Raw genomic sequence first — 19,689 nt, forward strand, 5'->3', positions numbered from 1 at the left:
ATGCCTTATTATTTTGCGGTATGTCCCTTCTATACCCACTTTATTGGGTTTTTATCACAAATAGGTCTTGGATCTTGTCAAGCGTTTTTTCTGCATCTATTGAGATGACCATATGGTTTTTATCCTTCATTTTGTTAGTGCGGCGTATCACACTGATTGATTTGTGGGTGGTGAACCGCCCCTGCATCCCTGGAGTAAATCCCATTTGATCATGGTGTACGATCCTTTTGATGTACTGTTGAATTGGCTTTACTATGTTGAGGATTTTTGCATCTATGATCATCAGAGATACTGGTCTGTAATCTTCTTTTTTTTTTCGTGTTGTCTTTTGTCTGGTTTTAGTATCAGGATGATGTTTGCCTCATAAAATGAGTGAGGAAGTGTTCAGTTCTCTATAATTCTTTGGAATAGTTTGAGAAAGGTAAGTATTAAATTTTCTTTGTGTGTTTGGTAGAATTCACCTGGGAAGTCATCTGGTCTAACTGGACTCTTCACAACTCTGCCCAGGACATATCTGTGTGACTTTGGCCATAGGTCACTTTTTACCCTTTGATGATTCTATTTTGCTTATCTGAAAAAAAAAAACTGAAAGATGATGATGATGAAATAATAGCCTGTCCAACCTGTTCATAGGCTGTAATATTCTTTCCTTGTAATATCTTTGTCTGGTTTTGGTATCAATGTAATACTGGCTTCACAATGAGTTGGAAAGTACTCCATCCTCTTTAATTTTTTGGAAGAGTTGCATAAAATTTGTATTATTTCTTAATTTTTGTGTAGAATTCACTGAGGAACCTATTTGGGCCTGGAGTTTTCTTTGGGGGAAAGTTCTTAATACAATTTCAATTTCTTTACCAGATACAGGGCTATTTCAATGAATCATTTCTTCTTGAGCAAACTGTGGTAGTTTGTGTCTTTCAAGGAATTTGTCATTTCATCTATGTTGTTGAATTTATAGGCATAATGCTGTTCAAAATATCACTTCAGTATTCTCTTAACAGTTATAGAATCTGTAGCTATGTCACCTCTCTCATTCTTGATTTTGGTAATTTGTGTCTTCTCTCTTTTTTTTCCCTTTATCAGCCTGGTTAGATGTCAATTTAATTGACCATCTCAAAGAGCTAGCTTTTTGGTCTACTGATTTTTCTTGATTGGTTTTCCATTCTCTGTTTCATTGATCTTTGCTTTCATCTTTTAAAAAATTTCCTTTCTTCTGTTTATTTTGAGTTAACTTACTCTTCTTTTTCTAGTTTCTTAAAGTAGAAGCTGACGTCATTAATTTGAGACCATTCTTCTCCAATATAGGCATTTAATGTTAAACATTTCCCCTTATATACCGCTTTAGTGACATCCTATAAATTCTGATATATTGTTTCCATTATTTTTCAGTTCAAAATACTTTCTAATTTTCCTTTGGATTTCTTCTTTGACTCATCTGTTATTCCTAAGTGAGTTACATAGTTTCCAAACATTTGGAAATTTTAAGAGACTGTTTTGTATTCGGTTTCCAAATTTCACTAAAGTCAAAGAACATAATTTGTATCACTTGAATCTTTTTAAATTTATGGAGATTTGTTTTCTGGCCCAGAATATGGTTTATCTTGGTAAATGTTCTGTACGGACTGGAAAAGATTGTATATTCTGCTGTTATTCAGCAAACTGTTCCATAAATGTCAATTAGGTCACACTGGTTAACAATGCTGTTCAAGTCTACTATATCCTTGCTGATTTTCTGTTTACTTGTTATTATTGAGAGAGAAGTGTTCAAATTTCATAACTGTGGCTATGTCTTTTTCTCCTTGCAGTTCTATGACTCTTTGCTTCATGTATTTTGAAATGCTCTTATTAGGTGCTTAAACATTTAGGATTGCTACGTCCTCTTGATGAATGATCCCTTTATTGCTATGAAATAACCTTCTTTATCCCTTGTAATAGTCCTTCCTCTGAAATTTATTTTGACTGATATTAATATATACCCACCTCGGTTTTCTTTTGACTAGTATTAGCATAATAGATCTCTTCTATCCTTTCAATTTTAATTTATTTGTATCTTTATCTTACAGTGTTTCTGGGCAGAGGTAGTATGTAGTTGGATCTTACTTTCTTGTCTAATCTGACAGTGTGCTTTTTCACTGAAATAATTAATGCAATTATTTAATGTGATTACTGATACTGTTAGGTTATAGTCCATTATCTTAGTACTTGCTTTCAATTTTTCCTTTCTGATCTTTGTCCTTTTTCTCGTGAATCTTTTTAAATTTAAATTTCTCTTTTTTTCTGCCTTCTTTTGGATTAACTGGATATTTTTCATGATTTCATTTTATATCCTTTGTTGGCTTACTAACTACAACTTTCTGTTTTGTTATTTTAGGGTTTATTATATACACTTTTAAAAAGTCTACTTTTGGGGGAGGAGGGTATATAGCTCAGTGGTAGAGTGTCTGCTTAGCATGTGTTAGGTCCTGGGTTCAATCCCTAGTATCTCCATTAAAAATGAAAAAAAAAGTAAACCTAATGACCCCCCCCTACAATAAAAGTGAAAAAAAAAGTCTACTTTCAAACGATGTTACACCATCTCATAAGTAGTATGGAGAACCTTACAATAGCATATTAGCTTCTCTCCCCTCTAACCTTTATGGTGGGATCCATTTTATTTTTTAACCTGCACTTTAAACACAATAATGTGTTATTATTTTTGGTTACACAGTCAGATATCTTTTTAAAAGATTTAAACAGTAAGAAAAAGTAGTATATATTTATCCACATAGGTACTATTTCCAGCAATCTTCATTCTTTGAGAATGAAGATCCCTATTTCCATCTGCTGTATCTTTTTCCTCCACTAAAGGACTTCCTTTAATGTTTCTTGTAGTACATGACTGCTGTGATGAATTCTTTCAGCTTTGTTTTGTGTGTGTCTGAAAAGTGTTTTGCCTTTATTTTTATAAGCTATTTTCATTCGGTATAGAATTTCAGCTTGCTAGAGATTTTACTTTCAGAACTTTAAAAACGTTGCTATGCTGTGCTTTTGCTTGCGTTATTTCCAACGAAAATTCTGCCATCTTCATCTTTCGTCTTGTCTATAAGATGTTTTATTTCTATGGCTGTTTAAAGTTTTTTCTTCTTTACTGCTGGTTTTCAGTAATTTTATGACGATGTGTCTTGGTGTTGTTTCATTCATGTTTCTTGAGACTGGGTTTCACTGAGCTTCTTAGATCTGTGATTCTATAGCTGTCATTCAGTTTGGAAAACTTTTGGCTATTACTTTCCTCCCCTCCTTCATGGACTCCAATTACATGAATATTCAACTGTTTAATGTTATTAACATTTATTAATGCTCTCATCATTTAAAAAATGCTTTTTCTCCCTTTTTTAGTCTAAGTAACTTCTTTTCTTCAGGTTCACTAACTTTTTTTTTCTGCAACACCTATTCTGCCATTGATTTCATATATGTATTTTTCATCTCAGACATTGCTGGTTTCATTTCTAGAATATGGGCCTTTTTATATCTTTCTAACTTTTTAAATGCACAGAATACAGTTACAATAACTATTTTAGTGTCCTCTGCTTACTCTAAAATCTGTGTCCACTTTGGGTTGGTTTTCTTTATTTTCCTCATTATGGGCCATCTTTCTGTGTTTATTTGTATGTCTGATAATCTTTGATCAGATTTTACCTTGATTGGTGCTGAAATTTTTTTTTATAAATATTCTCGAGCTTTGTCCTGGGATGCAGTTAAGTTACTTGGAAACAGCAGATTCTTTTGGGTCATAATTTATGTTTTTTTAGACTCGTCCAGAGCACTGCTGAGCCTAGAGCTAATTAGTCCCCACTAAGGCAAAACTCTTCCAAGTGTACCACCCAATTCTCCATGAGTTACAAATTACAAGATTCTTCCAGCCAGAGTGGTGGCAAGAGGCACAATTCTCAGCCCTGTGTGAGAGCTAGGTGCCCTTCTTGCTAATCCTTTCAGGTGACCCCTTTCCCAGCTCTCCTCACACTCACCAGTAATATGCTCAGTATTCAAGAGGACCCTCGGTAGATCTCTGTGGCTCAATCTCTGTGCAAGTCTTTCCTCCCCAGTACCCTGCCCTCTGAACCCTAGCCTCTTCGGTCTCCCTGGACTCTCAGCTCCACCTCTTTAACTCAGGAGGTCTTCGGGGCTCTACGGGGGGGCCTCCATGCACCACAGCTTGGAAACTCTTTTGAGGAATAACCTGGGGGCACTTGTGGGGCTCACTCATTTGTCTCCTATCTCTTAGGGATTACTGTCCTTCATTGCCAATGCCCACTGTTTTAATTTCATTTATTTTGCTTTTTGTTTTCTTTCGGTTGTCTCAGGCAGACAGGTCAATCTGGTCCTTATCATATCTTGGCTCCTAAATGGAATTTTTTATGTCAATGTGTACATTCATATTGGGGCACTACTATTCTTACTACTACCACTATTACTACTACTACTACTACAAATGTGGTTGACTTAAACTTCCTGTGCTGGCAAGTTATCATTTTTTTCAGAGTGTATATTTAATAAATGTTTATCAAAGGTAATAGGCTCTAACTGCCTCCCTTGCTGCCTTTGTAACCTGTTGGAGATATAAAGGCACTCAATAGAGTACTGGACAATTATAATAATTTGAGCTTACAAATTCTTTTGAGGAAATTGTGCACATTTCATAAACTAACCATGTTAATTTAACAAAAAAGGAAAAAAAGCAAAAAGGAGCATGGAACCAGGAATCTGGTGGACTTGGGCATTTTATTGCAACAGAGTCCATTCAGGTTCATTCATTACTGGAAGCTCTACTCGTGGACTGCAGGAAGCAGGTCAGGATTATGGACCACTTTCATCTCCACCATGGACAATCTTTGCCTGGAAGAAGCTCATCACCCAACAAAGGGGTCTGGCCAGGACCCTTCTGACTAGGGCCAAGTCCAGTAGTTGGGGCTCCACTGCCATCAGCTCTGTGCCCTGGAGGGCACAAGCAGCCCAGCAAGGCCCCCCACCCCCTGCCGCCGGAGGGGCAGAGAAGAAAAGTGGGCCAGCCCACCAGCCATCCTCTGTTCCTGCTCCCTTGGCAGGAGGTGCAGAGGGCAGGCCGCTCAGAGCCAGCTGGCTGCCTCCCACACACAAGCCCGGGGAGTCGGGCAGGACCACCTAATTTCCATTCTCTGTCGCTGCACGTTCCCAGCTGCAGCTTCTGGTGGGAGCAAATGCAGCAGGCACAAACAAACAGCCCCTCAGTCCTGTTCTTGACATGCTGTTGCCAAAATTCAGTCTGAAGGAGTGTAAGGCAAACGTCAACCTCAGCTCCTGCTGGAGAAGTTGTTTAAGCTACAAGAAAGCGGAGGGAGTGAGCGGCCTGACTGCTCTAATTTCCTCACACATTTCTGCTGTCAAACTGCAGGCAAGATCTCCCTACCCCCACTTCCCCTATTAAAAAAGAAAAGCTCTTCAAGACATCTGCCACCTTATTTATGAAAAGTCAGCTCCACAACGAGATTTTTAAAAGGGGGTTGTTAGGAGTGCTGGGTTTAGCAATGTCTTTCACCATAACTTAGACACTGGCTGGGTGGACAGGCTGGTAATAGAGGAGCCTTGGGCTCTGTTCACAGCCACCTTGAAAAGGGCTTCCTCCCTTTAAACCAAGACCCTGAACCTCTATGCCAGGCTGATGAAGTCTTTGGTTACTTCTCAGAGCAATGTTTACAGTGAAGAAAATAAAATATATGAGATTGTAAAGGAACCAATTAGACTGAAATACAGTCACCAAAAGGATAAAAAATGTGAAATATAGCCATTCATGTGCTTCTTTATTAACACGTTAAACGACAAGATCGAGTGGCAGTTCTAAAAACTACCTTCATCCCGAAGCAGTGATGAGTACCGGTGACATTTCAGGGTATCTGCAAAGTGATGAGAAAGTAAATGATTTCTTCTGGAGACAACATCACAGGTGCTTCGCTGCCTACCTTCATAACTGAAGGGAACACCAGATTTCTGTTAGAGGTTAATGAAAAGAGAAAATGCAATGTTCTTTTCATCCAGGTTTACAGACCCTCCTGAATTCTAGTCACAGACCTATCTGTGGGCCCTAGGACTCCTTGATTAAGAAGACCTTTCAGAACGCTTGTATGCTGTTGATGGGAATGTAAATTGGTACAGCTACTATGGAAAACAATATTGAGGATACCTTCAAAAAGTTAAAAACAGAACTACCATCCAAAAAAAAAAAAAAAGATCTTTTTCTGGGCTGTCAGGAGAGAGCACTGCAGTGGGAGACAAAGGGGCCAGTCCCCATCCTGGCTCCACTTCTAATAGCTGGGAGACTCACCCCTTAACTGGTAAGCCAAAGAAAGTGCAAAGTCTTGCCTAGTTCACCACTTGCAATGTCTTCCCACATGGGCTGGTGCAGGGTGGGGGTATCCCCTAGGGTTCCAAAGCACCCTGTGCCTGCCTAATCCTGTCACTACTTCTCACCTGTGGTGCAATGACCTGCTTCTGCCATTAGCCCCCGCATCTCACCCAAGGCGGCAGTAATAGCTCATTTATCACGTGATCCTGGTGTTATGCACAGGGCTGGGCACTCAGACAATTAATACACATTTACTGAATGAACAGATGAATGAATGGATGAAAACTTCTCTCATTGTAAAAATATTCCTTATTTCAGACCAGCAGTTCTCAATCCTGGTTATATGTGAGAATCGCTTTCTCAGGTTTTGGAAAATCCTGAGACCCAGGTGATACCTCCAGAGATTCAGACCCAGAGGTCAGGGGTGGGAGCTCAGGCTTTGTATTTATTTTTAAAACCACACCAGGTACAGCCAGAGTTGAGAGCCCACAGAACCACAGCACAGCAGCTGAGTTACAGTATAATGCCCCCAGATGAACTTCTTTCCTAGACTTAGAAAGATGAAATTAGTGCAGAATTCTGAACTCTGCAGGGGCTAAACATATAAACTGAGTTTCTGACCCTCAGAGTCAGGTCACAGTTCTGAATCTGGCAACATCAGTAATATATGAACTACATTCTGAGACTTAGATGAGAAAACCTCAGGCTTGACAGTGAAGGCTATGAAATAGATTGCAATCCCCCGCTGCCCCTCCCGGACCCCTGGCTAGCCCTGCAAGGCCCCTTGCTCCCTCCCATCACTGCAAGAAATCCTTGTAAACAGGGCCAAGTCCTGGGCAAGCAGCACATCTTTTGGGTAGGGATTCCTAGCTGTGTGGCTTCCTCACATACAAATTGAAGAGGGTAAGTATTGTTGTAGGAACCGAAAGATGAAAGGAGACACAAGGCATTTTGCAAGCAGCAAACATGTTACCAAGGCTCTTTATTATTACATTCTACCAACTGAGTTCTTTGGATGAAAAGACCTTGTGACCTACAGATTCTAGGTCAGACGCCCTGCGTTCAATATTCTGGCGCCACCTTTTACCAGTTGCGTCATCTAATGCAAATTATTTTACCTTTTTGTGCCTCAACTCCTCATCTGGAAAACGGTGATAATAAAAGGACCTACCTCATAGGGTTTTGGGAAGGTTTGGCTGAGTTAACACACGTAAAGTATCCAGAACATTGGTTCTGAAACTTAACCTTTGCATCAGAATCACCTGGGGGGCTTGTTAAGTCACTGACTGCAGGACCCCTCCCGGGAGCTTTTGATTCAGTAGCCTTGGACGGGGATCTAGGAATCTGCCCTGAGGCGGGAAGCCCCATAAAAAGACCGGCAGGACCCCTAGGCAGGGCCGCTGCTCTCTTAGCACCGTCAGCACCGTCGGGTTCCCTGGTCCAGAGGCTCTATCTCACTTTCTGCTTCTAAAGCGGCTAACTTACACCTAGAATTCTATTGGTTCCCTGAGTTCACTTCTGATTGGTTATTTCCTTCACTCCTGATTGGTTACTACTGTCACTTCTGATTGGTTATTACTCTCACTTCTGATTGGTCCACTTCCCTAACTTCTGATTGGCCCATTTGTAGTACTTCATTTGCATGGAGCTCACTCCTAATTGGTCTATTTCTACAAAGTTTATTCCTGGTTGGTCAACTTCTGTTGTACTTTATTTGCATATGATGTTGCAAAAACTGGCAGCCTACAAAAGGCCTGTGTAAACCTACAACAGACGGGGTCCAGAGCTTAAAGTGTTAAGTTCTTTGGGCCCTCTGGGCCCAAACCTGAGTTGTCTAACTCTCCGAGTGCTGCCTGGTCTCTCGCCTGGATCCAGGTTGCCGTCACAACTGAGCTGTAACACTGAGCTGTAACACATTTTTCCGCAACAGCATGTCTAACAAGCTCTTAGGTAATGCTGCTGCCGCCGATCTGGGAACCACACTTTGGGAACCACTGGCTTAGAACAATGCCTGGCATACAGTAAGCACTTATTAAGTGTGAGCTGTTATCATCTTTTCCTAGGTGCTACTTTGTAGTCCCTGAGCACAACACTTTATGCTCCAGTGCTACTCAGTACGGCCTTCATGTAGATGCAACTTGGAAATCTTTTGCTTGCAGTGGTTTTCAAAGTGTGGACCCAAGATAAGCCCCGGGAGCAATCACATGGGAACTTACTTATAATGCGAGTTCTTGGGCCTCAACCTAGATCTATAAAATCAGAAATTATGGGGGTGAGGTTCAATAACCCATTTTCTAACTAACAGCCCTCCAAATGACTCTAATACACATCAACTTTCAGACATACCACTCTACTAGAAAACCCCCATGACCACCACCATATCTCTATTGAAAATGGGAGGCAGGATGGCTTAAGATCCAGCGTATAGATTTTGGTTGAGTTGGAGCCCAGTAACTAGCTCAGCTTCTTAGTTGCTGTGTGGCTTTACTTGAGTTTTAACGCTTCTTTACGCCTCAGTTTCCTTATCTGTAAAAATGGGCATCACCCTCAAACCTACCTCACAGGAACCTGAGATGATGCAAACGAAGAGCTTGGCACATGCCACTTGTCACAGAAGGTCGGCTGCCACTGTTACCTTTATAATCACTGTGATGTATCCTTTCTCAAAATGATTTAAGCTAGCTTATAAGAAAGGCATAGATATATAGGTACATAGGAGAGCTAAAATAAAAATTAATAATAAAAAGAAAAATGTCACACACAGAAGGTGGAGAGGTTGAAGGGGAGGCATGGCTGAAACCATTACTGCAACTGTCTTGCCAAGTGAGGTCTGGACTCCTCTGTGGGCCAAAGCAAATAGCGGAAATACACAGGTCACGGTTCCCACTGCTTGGAAAGAAGGAGACCAGCTCTTCTGGGAAAATGATATTCTCTCTGCCACACCAGCTCTGAATTCTAGGAGAACCTGATCACACAAAGCTTTGCACAAAGGCCCTGGGTGACAGGAGGGACTCCCCTCCAGCAGCACTTTATGTACCTGTTTCTTTAATTAATTCTCAACAAGAGCTAAGGGCAAAGTCCTTAGATCCCAGAAGATCAGAGATGTTACACTCACTTTGGGTGCCGAATATCAGGCAGCGAGCGATTCAGGGAGATTTTATCGCTGACGTAAATGTTAAATCCATTTTCTCGGTACGCCTGATCCACTCTCTCAGCATCAGTCATGGGGTAGGGCTTCCCTTGTTCTCCATTTCCTAGGAGCAAAGAACAAAGTCAGTGTTGATGGAGTGGGGAAAGGAAGATGAAAAATATGGTTAAACCATGGAGATAAAACTTGATACAGAATGTTCCTCCAGGTTTTGCAGGGAAAAGTACAAAGAGAGGAGGGGAAGGGGCATGGACTTAGCCGTGGCCATGTCATGCGATTCAGCCCTGGTCTCACGTCATCTCCACACACGCTGTCAGGTGGACATGCGAGTCCTCATACCACAGACAGATAAACTGGGACCCAGGAAAGTAATAAAACTCGGTCTCTGGGTTCCAAAGCCCACCCTTCCCCGAGTCTGCCAAGAGCCCCAACCATGCCTGAGCCTCCAGTCTGATCACCTGGATGGAAAGGCAGGTCTCTTGCATTTGAGCTGATCAACCTTGAGCCAGTAACACTACCTCTCTGAACTGCAGCTTGCTCCCATCTGGTACCCACACCATGCTGAGAAAGTCAAATGAGAGATTGTGTACATGAAAGCTTTTTGTAAATGATAAACCCTCTTAAGGATGTGAAGAAATATTATGACTCTTTGAGGCAAGGGCAAACTTTACAAGTCAATCAAAATGGCCACAAATGATAAAGATGCTTTGATTTTTTTTTTCAGCCAGCAAACAAATTAAGATCTGCTTCGCTTAGGCCTGGGTTGTCTGAAAAGTGTTGCTTTGAATTATGGGTCTGGGTGGATCCAGGGCTAGCTTTCCTCTCTCTGCACAATCCCTCTGGGGAGAGAGTCCCTGAAGCTGCAGGAAATTATCCTCTGGGTTCCCAGGGTGCAGATGGTGAGGGGGATGGCCACACCAACCCTGCAATAACAGCTCACGCATCAGCCATTGGCGAGGGTCTGGAAGAAATGGTAATAAAATCAGCTGATTAAAAACCACCTCATCTTCTAGAGCTTGTGGCCTGAGCAACACCCCGTTGACTTTGCAAAGTAAATATTGACCACATCAGCTTGATGGGAAGGGGCAAGCTGAGAGGCAGAGCCCGGGGCTGTGTCTACTCCCACACGGCCAGACAGGGAGAGGACTCCGCCGCCTCTAACTTGCATTGCTCCGTGATAAGACACTACTGGCCAGTGCCCAGCCCAGACTCAGCAAGGGATACAAATGCAGCAAGCAGAAAAAGAAGAGCAGAAGCATCTGCTTGGGCCACGAGGGGCGCTTCAGGAAGGCAGCACTGGGGAGTGATTCAGAGTTCAGGCCCGGAGCTAGGTGAGTGGAGTGCAAAGCCCCGCCCTGTTGCTCCCAGCAGTGTCGTATTGGGCGTACCTTTATCCTCCCTGCGTCTTGGGTTTTGCCCTTTGTATTCATTGGAATGAGAAGCTTCAGTGTGATGATTAAGGAGGGAACACCAGGCATGATGCTGGGCACACAATTAGTGCTCAACACACGCTGGTTATTGTTATTCTTATTTTTTTTTTCATGTTTAAAAACACTTTTTTTTTATTAAGGTATACTTGGCATACAATATTGTATTAGCTTCAGGTGTACAACATAATGGTTTGATATTTTTATACATTATGAAATAATCACGATACGTCTAGTTACCATTCATCACCATATAAAGCTGTTATCGACTATATTCCCCATGTGTACATCACATCCCCACAACACTTATTTTACAGCTGGAAGTTTGTACCTTTTAATCCTCTTCACCTATTTCATTCATCTTCCCATCCTTTTCCCTTCTGGCAACCACTAGCTAGTTCTCTGTATCTTTGACTCTGTTTCTGTTCTGTTTTGTTTGTTCATTGGTTTTGTTTTGTTTTGTTTTCTTTAGATTCCACATATGAGTGAAATTGTACTGTATTTGTCTTTCTCTGTCCGACTTATTTCACTTAGCATAATGCCCTCAATGTTTATCCATCTTATCACAAATGGCAAGATTTTTTTAATGAGTAGAATTCCATTGTATATACATACCATGTCTTCTTTATCCATTCATCCATCAGTGGACACTTAGGTTGCTTCCATATCTTGGCTTGGTTATTGTTATTCTTAATAAGGTCCCCATTGCATACTTTTTCTTGCTAGTTAGCCCAGAATTCTAATAATTCTGATATAACTGCCTGGAAAATCAGCCCTTTTCAAATGTTTCCTTTCTTAATTCAAGCAGCATCTCCCACCCCTTCATTTTAAATTGCTGGCATACAGAAAAATGCATGTCACATCTTTAGATTTCCCTGATCATCAGTTATTACATCAGCTCTATTTAGAGCCTTATTATAATCCAGTTTTGTCATAGGGTAATTTTTTTTTTCAAAAAATCAATAGTAGTGGGTACTTTTAATTGAGATAAAACTCAATAAAATACCAATCCCTCCCATTTCCATGGTGTTTCCAGTATTCTACAGCTACACTTTACTTGTCACCTTCACAACAACATCCTCAAGTTGTCAAAGTAAAGCAGAAGCCCTGCTGACAGATGGGGAAACTGAGGCCGCAAGAGGATGGAATTTATCTGATGGTCACATGGTGGGGAAGCGGTGTCAGAGCTGCTCCCCTGACTCCTAGCCAGGCTGTCTGGAGTGACTCTCCATAATTTCTGAACCACCCCACCAACTCTTACCCACTCCCCAGTGTAACAGGAACTGTCCCAAAGGCTAATCAGCTGAAGAAACCTTCAGCTGAAGCCTATTAAATCCATTCAACCTTGTGGCTGCAGAGCTGGGTAGGGAGAAATTCAGGTCTCCAGACCTAGGTTCAAATCCCAAGCCTGCCTCTCTCTTGCTGCATGGTTGTAGGCGAATTACCCCACCTCTCTGAGCTCCAGGTCCCTTCTTGTCAAATAAGCTACAAAGGAGGATGAGCAAAGAAAATGCACAAAGTGTGGACCATGGGCCTTGTTCATCGCAGCCATTCAATAAATGTTGGCTCTTATTATTACTGCTCCTTATTTTAGGGGTAAAATATCTTTTAGGAGGGAGACATTTTCTATCACCATAAAGGTAGCAGGGCAAATTCCGGAAGGCAGTGGATCTGGGGATGTGAGTGGAGGAAGGGGTCAGCTAACAGGAGTTGAGGGGGATCCTGGGAACCAGGGGAAGGGATGATGGCAAAGGAGACACAGTCAGTCAACAGGAGGCCCAGACATGCCCACTAAACACACAGACACACATACACACATGCAAACACTCTTCACAGGACCGTGCTTTGCATACCTACGCGCTGAGCATCCCTTCTGATGGCTTCTTTGTCATGCCAGTCCTTCAGCTTCTGTCCATCTCCCAAGAAAAAGGTCTTCTTTGGCAGATTGTGTGAGCCCTTAAAAAAAAATAGGCAAAAACTGTGAAAAAGAAGAAAAGAGGAAATAAGTTTTGCCTAACAGAGACCCAGAAATTACACCACCTCAGGGAGCTTTTGGTATTGATTGAACGTCTGCCATCATTTGTTCCTTTATTAATTCCCTCAGTGGAGCTTCGTTAGTCCTGCCCTGTGCCAGCCAGGTTTGCGAGGGTCAGAAAGATGACGGGCATGCAGTGTCCACCCTCCTGGAACTCACAAACCAGCTGGAGAGAAAACAGATGGCCAGACGTTCCTTTCACGGAAAAGAGAAAGCGACAGGTGTGACGCTGTCCAGCAGAAAACATAACACGAGCCACCAATGTGAGTTGCGTATGGAGATTTACAACTTCTCGTATTCACATTAAAAAAAATTTTTTTTAAAAAGAGGTGAATTGAGTTTTGGTAATATATTTCATTAAGCTCCATATACTCCATTGAAAATACGATCATTTCAACATGCAGTGGAAAAGACTTGAGCTTTTTTTTTTTTGTGCTAAGTCTTCAAAATCCAGTGTGTATTTTACACTTGGGTTCATCTCAATTCAGCTCCATTCCAAGGGCCCGACAGCCCCACGTGACTAGTGGCTCTGTACTGGACAGGGCAGAGGAAGTGACCCCTGGGTGAGAGCACTGGAGGAAGTGCCACAGGACTTTGTTTCCACCAGGGAGAACTGGGGAAGGTTTTATGGATATGAGGGACTTTGGACTGGACTTCAGACAAGCCGAAATGAGAGGCAGGCCGAGCACACGGCTGGGGCATAGAGTTTCAGGTGTGGGTGGAGCGTGGCAGGGCTGGGCCCAAGGTGCACAGAGCAAGGAGGAGAAGTCAGGTCTAGGTCATCTCTGCAACCCCAAAGAGGAAGGGAAGAGTTGGCAAATGTGTGTGGAAGGTCTAAACAATCAATCACTCGGACAGCTGAAAGAAAACAGGAATATACAGCAGCGACAGGAGAGCAGTCCCCGGGGGGCTGGGCACTGAAGGCATTTATTATGTGTTCCGGGACGTGAGCCCATCCTGGTGGGCCCATTAGGAAGCAGTTTCCCTAATTAAAGGAGGCTGCATTCCAGTGTCTGGGGTCATCAGAAGGTGCCAGATGCTTTCCTATGCCAAGAATCAAGTCTGAAGGCTTGGCCCCAGGGCTGAGTAAGACTTCCCAAGGTAACACTGCTCCACACAGCTGTTTAATTATCTTCTGTGTTCACCTAAATGCACAAAGCTTCCCACATCACCTTGCCCATTAAAAACCCCGCAGACCTGCTCTTGCCACTGTGGCATGCAGCACCCACTAGTCCTATTTCCTATATAATTAATTCCTGAGGCCCTGCACACGTGGCGGGCTGGACCATTAGTACTAACAAGAAGCCACTGGAATAAAATCAAACCCACGCCTGTTTATTAAGGCTCTGGCTGATCCCTGCGTTAGCAGATTTTCCACGATGGCTCAATATCCTTACAACAGCTCTGATGACAACCACAATCCTTGGCGTTTCCTCTCCTACAGACCTCTCTGAGTTGCAAGAAGAAAATTCTGAAAGTGGGCATGCCGGAATGTCGTGGTTGGAGAGGGAAGGAAAACTGCAAAAACAAAGGCCACGTGCCTGTGAACAGCTCTCGGGGTCTGAGAAATCAGAGGAGCTGCGCTGGAAGTTCCGTCAGCAGGTTGCAGCTGTGTTGAGCTACATTTCTGCAGGAGACCCCTCAGTGCTGCCGTGGGAAGCTGGAGGTTGTAAGAGCTTCACCTCCCCTTCAATCCACCCAGCAATGCATCTGTTTTGTATACAGGGGTTCCATGTGGGATTTCAAACCTCCAAACAAGTGAACACATATACTTAGAGGCTGAGCTGGGGCCACTTCCCCATTTCATGGACAGGAAAACTCAGTCTTGCAATGGGTCAGGGATCTGCCCAAGGTAAATACTCAACCTCTAAATGTCACGATTGATTGGTTAGGAGCTGTTTAGCTATCTTTCCTCCAGCCCTCCTTCCCAATTCCTTTTCCCTCTTCTGCTAACTAAAGACTGGGAACTTCTTTGATGACTTTAGGTCACTGGTGGAACTAAAGAGTTTCTGCAAACTGAGGCCACCTTAATGGAAGGCACCAGTCTAAAGTGTCCAAACTGTGAACGAGCACCACCCAGCCTAGCTGGGAACTTGTTGGCAATGCTGATTCCTGGGCCCCACCCAAGAAGCAGCAGTGGAAACTCCAGGGGTGGGGCTCAGGATTTGAGTTTTAACAAGTCCTCTGAGATGCTCTGATGCACACGCCAGTTTGAGAATTACTAGTCTAGAATGATGGAGGTCAAAATCCTGCCTGTTGTGTGCTGGTCAGGCCACATCTGGGCTCTTGTACTCAAGCTGAGCAGATATTACTCATTAAAGGTCACATAAACTTTAGATGTGATCACAGTAAACACAATATCATGGATGTTTTTTAATATTGTGGCTTTTGAGGATTTATTTTTAATTGCCAGCATGAAAAAATAAAGTTTTTTGTTTGTTTTAATCAAGATTTTTGGCTTCTCTTGAAAACTCAGAAGACATGTCAATGCTCTGACTGAGCTGGGCCAGCAACAGCAGCTGGCCTGCTAGACAGCACATGGCCCTCCAGTTTGTCACAGTCCCCATCATTCCTTAGTGCCTTTCACCTGGCTCTCATCTCTCATTTGTGTTACTTGCCTGGCCCCAGTGAGCTTGCAATGTGCATACAGATTCGTATTCCGGATGAAGAAGATTAGAAACTGTGTTGTACAAGGGCTAGGAGATGAGAGACCATGGGGGACACAGGAGGATTTATGTTGTTCTGTGAGGTGCCGAGGCTAGAGTGAGTACCAAGGGCAGAAGTTACTGAATGACTGAGAGGTTAGCTTAGATAGAGAAGAAATTCCAAAAGTTGGCTTGGTGTTAGGATGAAACAGCCACTTGGAAGAAAGCACTAGAGGAAACCAGGAAGAGGATGCTCGCCAGTTCTTCAGAATGTGAAGGAGGGGAGTCAATTGCTAGGTTAGGGCCAGCGCTTCTCAGATCATCATGCGGAGTACAAACATGTGAGGAGCTTGTTAAGCACAGATTCTGATATAGGAAGTCTGGAGCCTGAGAATCTGCTTTTCTAACAAGCTCCCACATGATGCCACTGACACTGATCCCCAAAGGACATTTGGAGTGGCAAGGGTTAGGCGATCTTTAAAAGGACATTTCAAGAGTCTAAGATTCCAGGAGGGACACTGTTTCCTCCATATGCTCATGAAATTCTTCCTGCGCTGCTGAGAATGGGGCACAGGAATGAATCCCACAGTTGTGACTGCAGAGAAGTGAACTCCCCTGAATCTCGTTCTCAGAATGAACAGTGAATTGTTGAACTAACAGAGTAGAGAACTAAGGTTCCAAAATTCTAGGAATTTTTTTTCTGATGGCATCTACCACCTCGCTGCCTTTGCCTTAGTGATGTATGTCCCTCTGGAGTCATTTGCAGACATGGCCTGTTTTATGTGGTCTCATTAGTTCTTACCTCTTTCCTAGACGAAGAGGACTTCGGAGTCTGCTGACACAGGCCTTCTGCATGCCTGAGCATGTAGTTAGTAGGGGGTCTGCAAATATCCCACCTAAGCAGCTGCTCAGAAACAACTAGCCCACCCCTCTCCCATCTCATAGATGGGGAAACTGAGGTTCGAAGAGGCCAAGCTACCCAACCCAGGCCACATAAGCAGGCCAGAGGATGAAAGCCATGTTCTTGGACTCCCAGGCTGATTCTGAGTGGACAGAGTCCTCGCAGTGTGACCTTGGACAAGCTACAAGAGTCACTGGCATCCCGATTTTCCTACCTGCAAAATGGAGACAGCACTACCTGCCCCAAAGGTACTGTCAGATAAACCGAGAAACTCACAAACTGCACATCAGGAGCACTCTCAGAATTTATACAGAGAATGTGAGTACCAATTCCCTTAGGATTTTACAAATATACTGTAAATTGACATCATCTCATCAAATCACTTTGATATAGGACTCAAGTTTTACTATAAAGGTTAAAAAGATTTCTAATAATAGGTCTGAGCTTTGGGTAAGAGAAAGAATTGGTTTCAATCCTAAAATCACAGAGCGTTCAGAGCCCAAAGGGCCTTTGGAATCCTATCCAGAAATTGTGGTCAGGAATCTCTGAGGTTCATCCATGGAAACCCCACAGATAGATCATTCAAACTATCCCCAATGTTTATCAAGACCTCCTCTGTGCCAGGCACTGTGCTAGGCACTGGGGGTACAGATGTGACAACACAGATCCCATGTAGGCACTAATGGGGTTGACAGCCAGATCAGTCCCTCTCATACGGTGGTTCTGGGCACACGGAACCCTCATTAGAGATATAAATTCCTGGGCTGTATCATTAAATCAAAGTACCTGGGCACAAGAGGCCAGGAAGATAGATTTTTAAACACATTTCCCATGTGATTTCGATTCACAATAAAGGTGGAAAAGCACTTGTCAAAATCCAGCTGCCTCACTTACAGATATGAAATCTGAGGCTAACAGAGTAGAACAGACTTGCCCGAAATCCCATAGTTTGCCAGCCCCAAGCATCAAACCAGATCTGGGTGTGTTCTCTCCCTGGGTTAGACTGTGAGCTCCTGGAAGGCAGAGGCATGTCTGTTTTGATTCATCACTGTGCGTTCCTCAGCCGATATCTGAGGTCCTCGGTAAACATCAGGTGAATGACTGAGTGAATGAGTATGCAACAGTGGGGCTGGAAGTAGAGTCTGATGACTCAGAGCATTCTGATTCCAGAGTTGGAAAAACCTAGGTTTTACTTCCTGGGCAGGTGGACCCCAGTTTCCTTGACTGATAAACAGGGGAAAGTAACTGACTAACCCGCAGGTCGTGGAGAGGATGAAATGAGCGAATCATCTCCATAGCGCATCCAGCTCAGCGTCTGGGACAAAGTGAGGCCCTCTTCAGTAAAGCAGTACAAGTCATAATGTGCTATTTTTAGAGAAACTTTATGACCTGGTGTTTGTGATGGTCACGTTTGGGGGGAAAGGAGAGGGATGGAAATCTAATAATAAAACTGGGCTCTGCAGTGGGAACCTATTTGACACCTGAGCCCATTTAACTGGCTATTGCTGATAACAGGATTTAGAGAGTTTCCTCATTAACAGGAGGTCATATGCCCATGTGGAAATTCACTGTCGTATGGGAAAGAAGAAAGTTCTTAGTTAATAGTGGCATTCTACAATAGGAACAATGCCACAGACCTTTTGCAAGAAGGAAAACATGGAACAATGCTTCTCAGAAGACAGCGATTCTTATGCAACAGCAATCACTTAATCTTATGCAAAGAGGCACATCTGGATTTTAATCCAGAGGTAATTTTAAGTTTCTTTGACAGGTCCCGGAATTGTCTATAAAGGCTGTGATTATTTTCCTTCAGCAACTATCTTTTTAAAATTTATTGTGTTTTTTGGGGGGGGGTAATTAGGTTTATTTATTTACTTTGATGGAAGTACTAGGGATTGAACCCAGGACCTTACACACGCTAGGCATGTGCTCTACCACTTGAGCTGAATCCCCCCACTCCCTGAGCAACCATCTTTTGCTACTTGCCTTCCCCTCTGTTTCCAAATGTCCTTCTGCTACAGGAAGCACAAGGGTTGGGAAGGAGCACAGGGCAAGGGAGGTGAGGGAGAGTTTGTGGAGGTGGCTGGCAGAATTAATGTGGAAATCACATTACACGATAAACTGGAAATGGATTTCGACTGGCTGCTCTAAATAACTGCTTCTGGTATCTGCATGCTTTTACTTAACATTTCACTGAAAGAATCGATTAGTGTTCAAACAGCCACACACACACACACACACACACAAATGGAATCTTAATCTTTTGTTTAGCCACTTTTAGCGTGCCTGGCATCCTTTGGAGGAACGGGAGAAAGGTGGTGAAGTGAGCCAACTGTCTTCTGCCCAAGGAGAAAGATCTGTTAAAGTATGTACTCTAATCCCGACACTGCAGATGCGGCATCTCCAGCTCAGAGAGGACACTCAGCTGGCTAGTGTCTTCAAAACAATGGGAAAAGGGCTGTCCCTTTGAAAATGGCAATGCTTAAAGGAAAACTGAGCAAGTCATCTGCTTCATGCAGGGTCTGAGGACATATAACGGATTAGATTCTGCTGCCAATTTTAGGAGAGTCCCCCCCCCATTAACTCTCCTCTCCAAAAACCCTATAAAAGTGCTGGAATGATTTTGCTTTGAGGCTTAGATGACTCTATATAATTCCAAACATTTGTTTATCTGCTAAGTAGATTATTCTAATAACCTTCATACACACACACAGACACACAGCAAAGCATTCTCCTCAAGGTTGCCTTCAAGGTTACACTTCAAAGAGGGCCAGGTAGGGCTTAATTTAGCCAAAAGCATAAAGTTAACTTGAAGCAAGGGGATTTGGACAATTGGAAAATCTACTTTCTTCATGAGTTTTGAGGACATAAGATGAACTGTTTTTTTTAAATTAATCTTTTTGGGGGGGGGTAATTAGGTTATTTATTTATTTATTTATTTGATGGAGGTACTGGGGATTGAACCCAGGACCTCATGCATGCTAGGCATGCACTCTACCACTGAGCTATACCCTCCCCCCGAACTGTTTTTATTTATTCATTCCCCCCACAAAAGAGGATGACTTCATTGATGAATTGAAGACCTAAAGAACTGTGGGGGAAATAAAGTAAGATAATTCTTGGCCTCAACAAACAGCATGGATAGAAGAAAGAAAAAAAACCACACAACACTGTAACG

At 42.9% G+C, this 19,689-nt stretch overlaps 1 protein-coding gene and 1 non-coding gene across 2 annotated transcripts in view; both read right to left on the reverse strand.

Annotated features, from left to right (window-relative positions):
• GALNT10 (polypeptide N-acetylgalactosaminyltransferase 10) overlaps nucleotides 1-19,689 on the reverse strand; it is a 207,706-nt gene that overhangs the window by 102,508 nt on the left and 85,509 nt on the right. The window contains exons 2-3 of the mRNA XM_072954146.1: nucleotides 12,784-12,886; nucleotides 9,471-9,609 (exon numbers count right to left, since the gene is read on the reverse strand). Coding sequence (XP_072810247.1) covers nucleotides 9,471-9,609; nucleotides 12,784-12,886 — 242 coding nt within the window. The remainder of the gene's footprint in view (nucleotides 1-9,470; nucleotides 9,610-12,783; nucleotides 12,887-19,689) is intronic.
• TRNAA-AGC (transfer RNA alanine (anticodon AGC)) lies at nucleotides 19,455-19,527 on the reverse strand. Its single transcript has one exon. It is a non-coding gene; the product is annotated as a tRNA-Ala (tRNA).

Source organism: Vicugna pacos, chromosome 3, assembly GCF_048564905.1.
Source record: "Vicugna pacos chromosome 3, VicPac4, whole genome shotgun sequence".
NCBI classification, from domain to species: Eukaryota; Metazoa; Chordata; class Mammalia; order Artiodactyla; family Camelidae; genus Vicugna; species Vicugna pacos.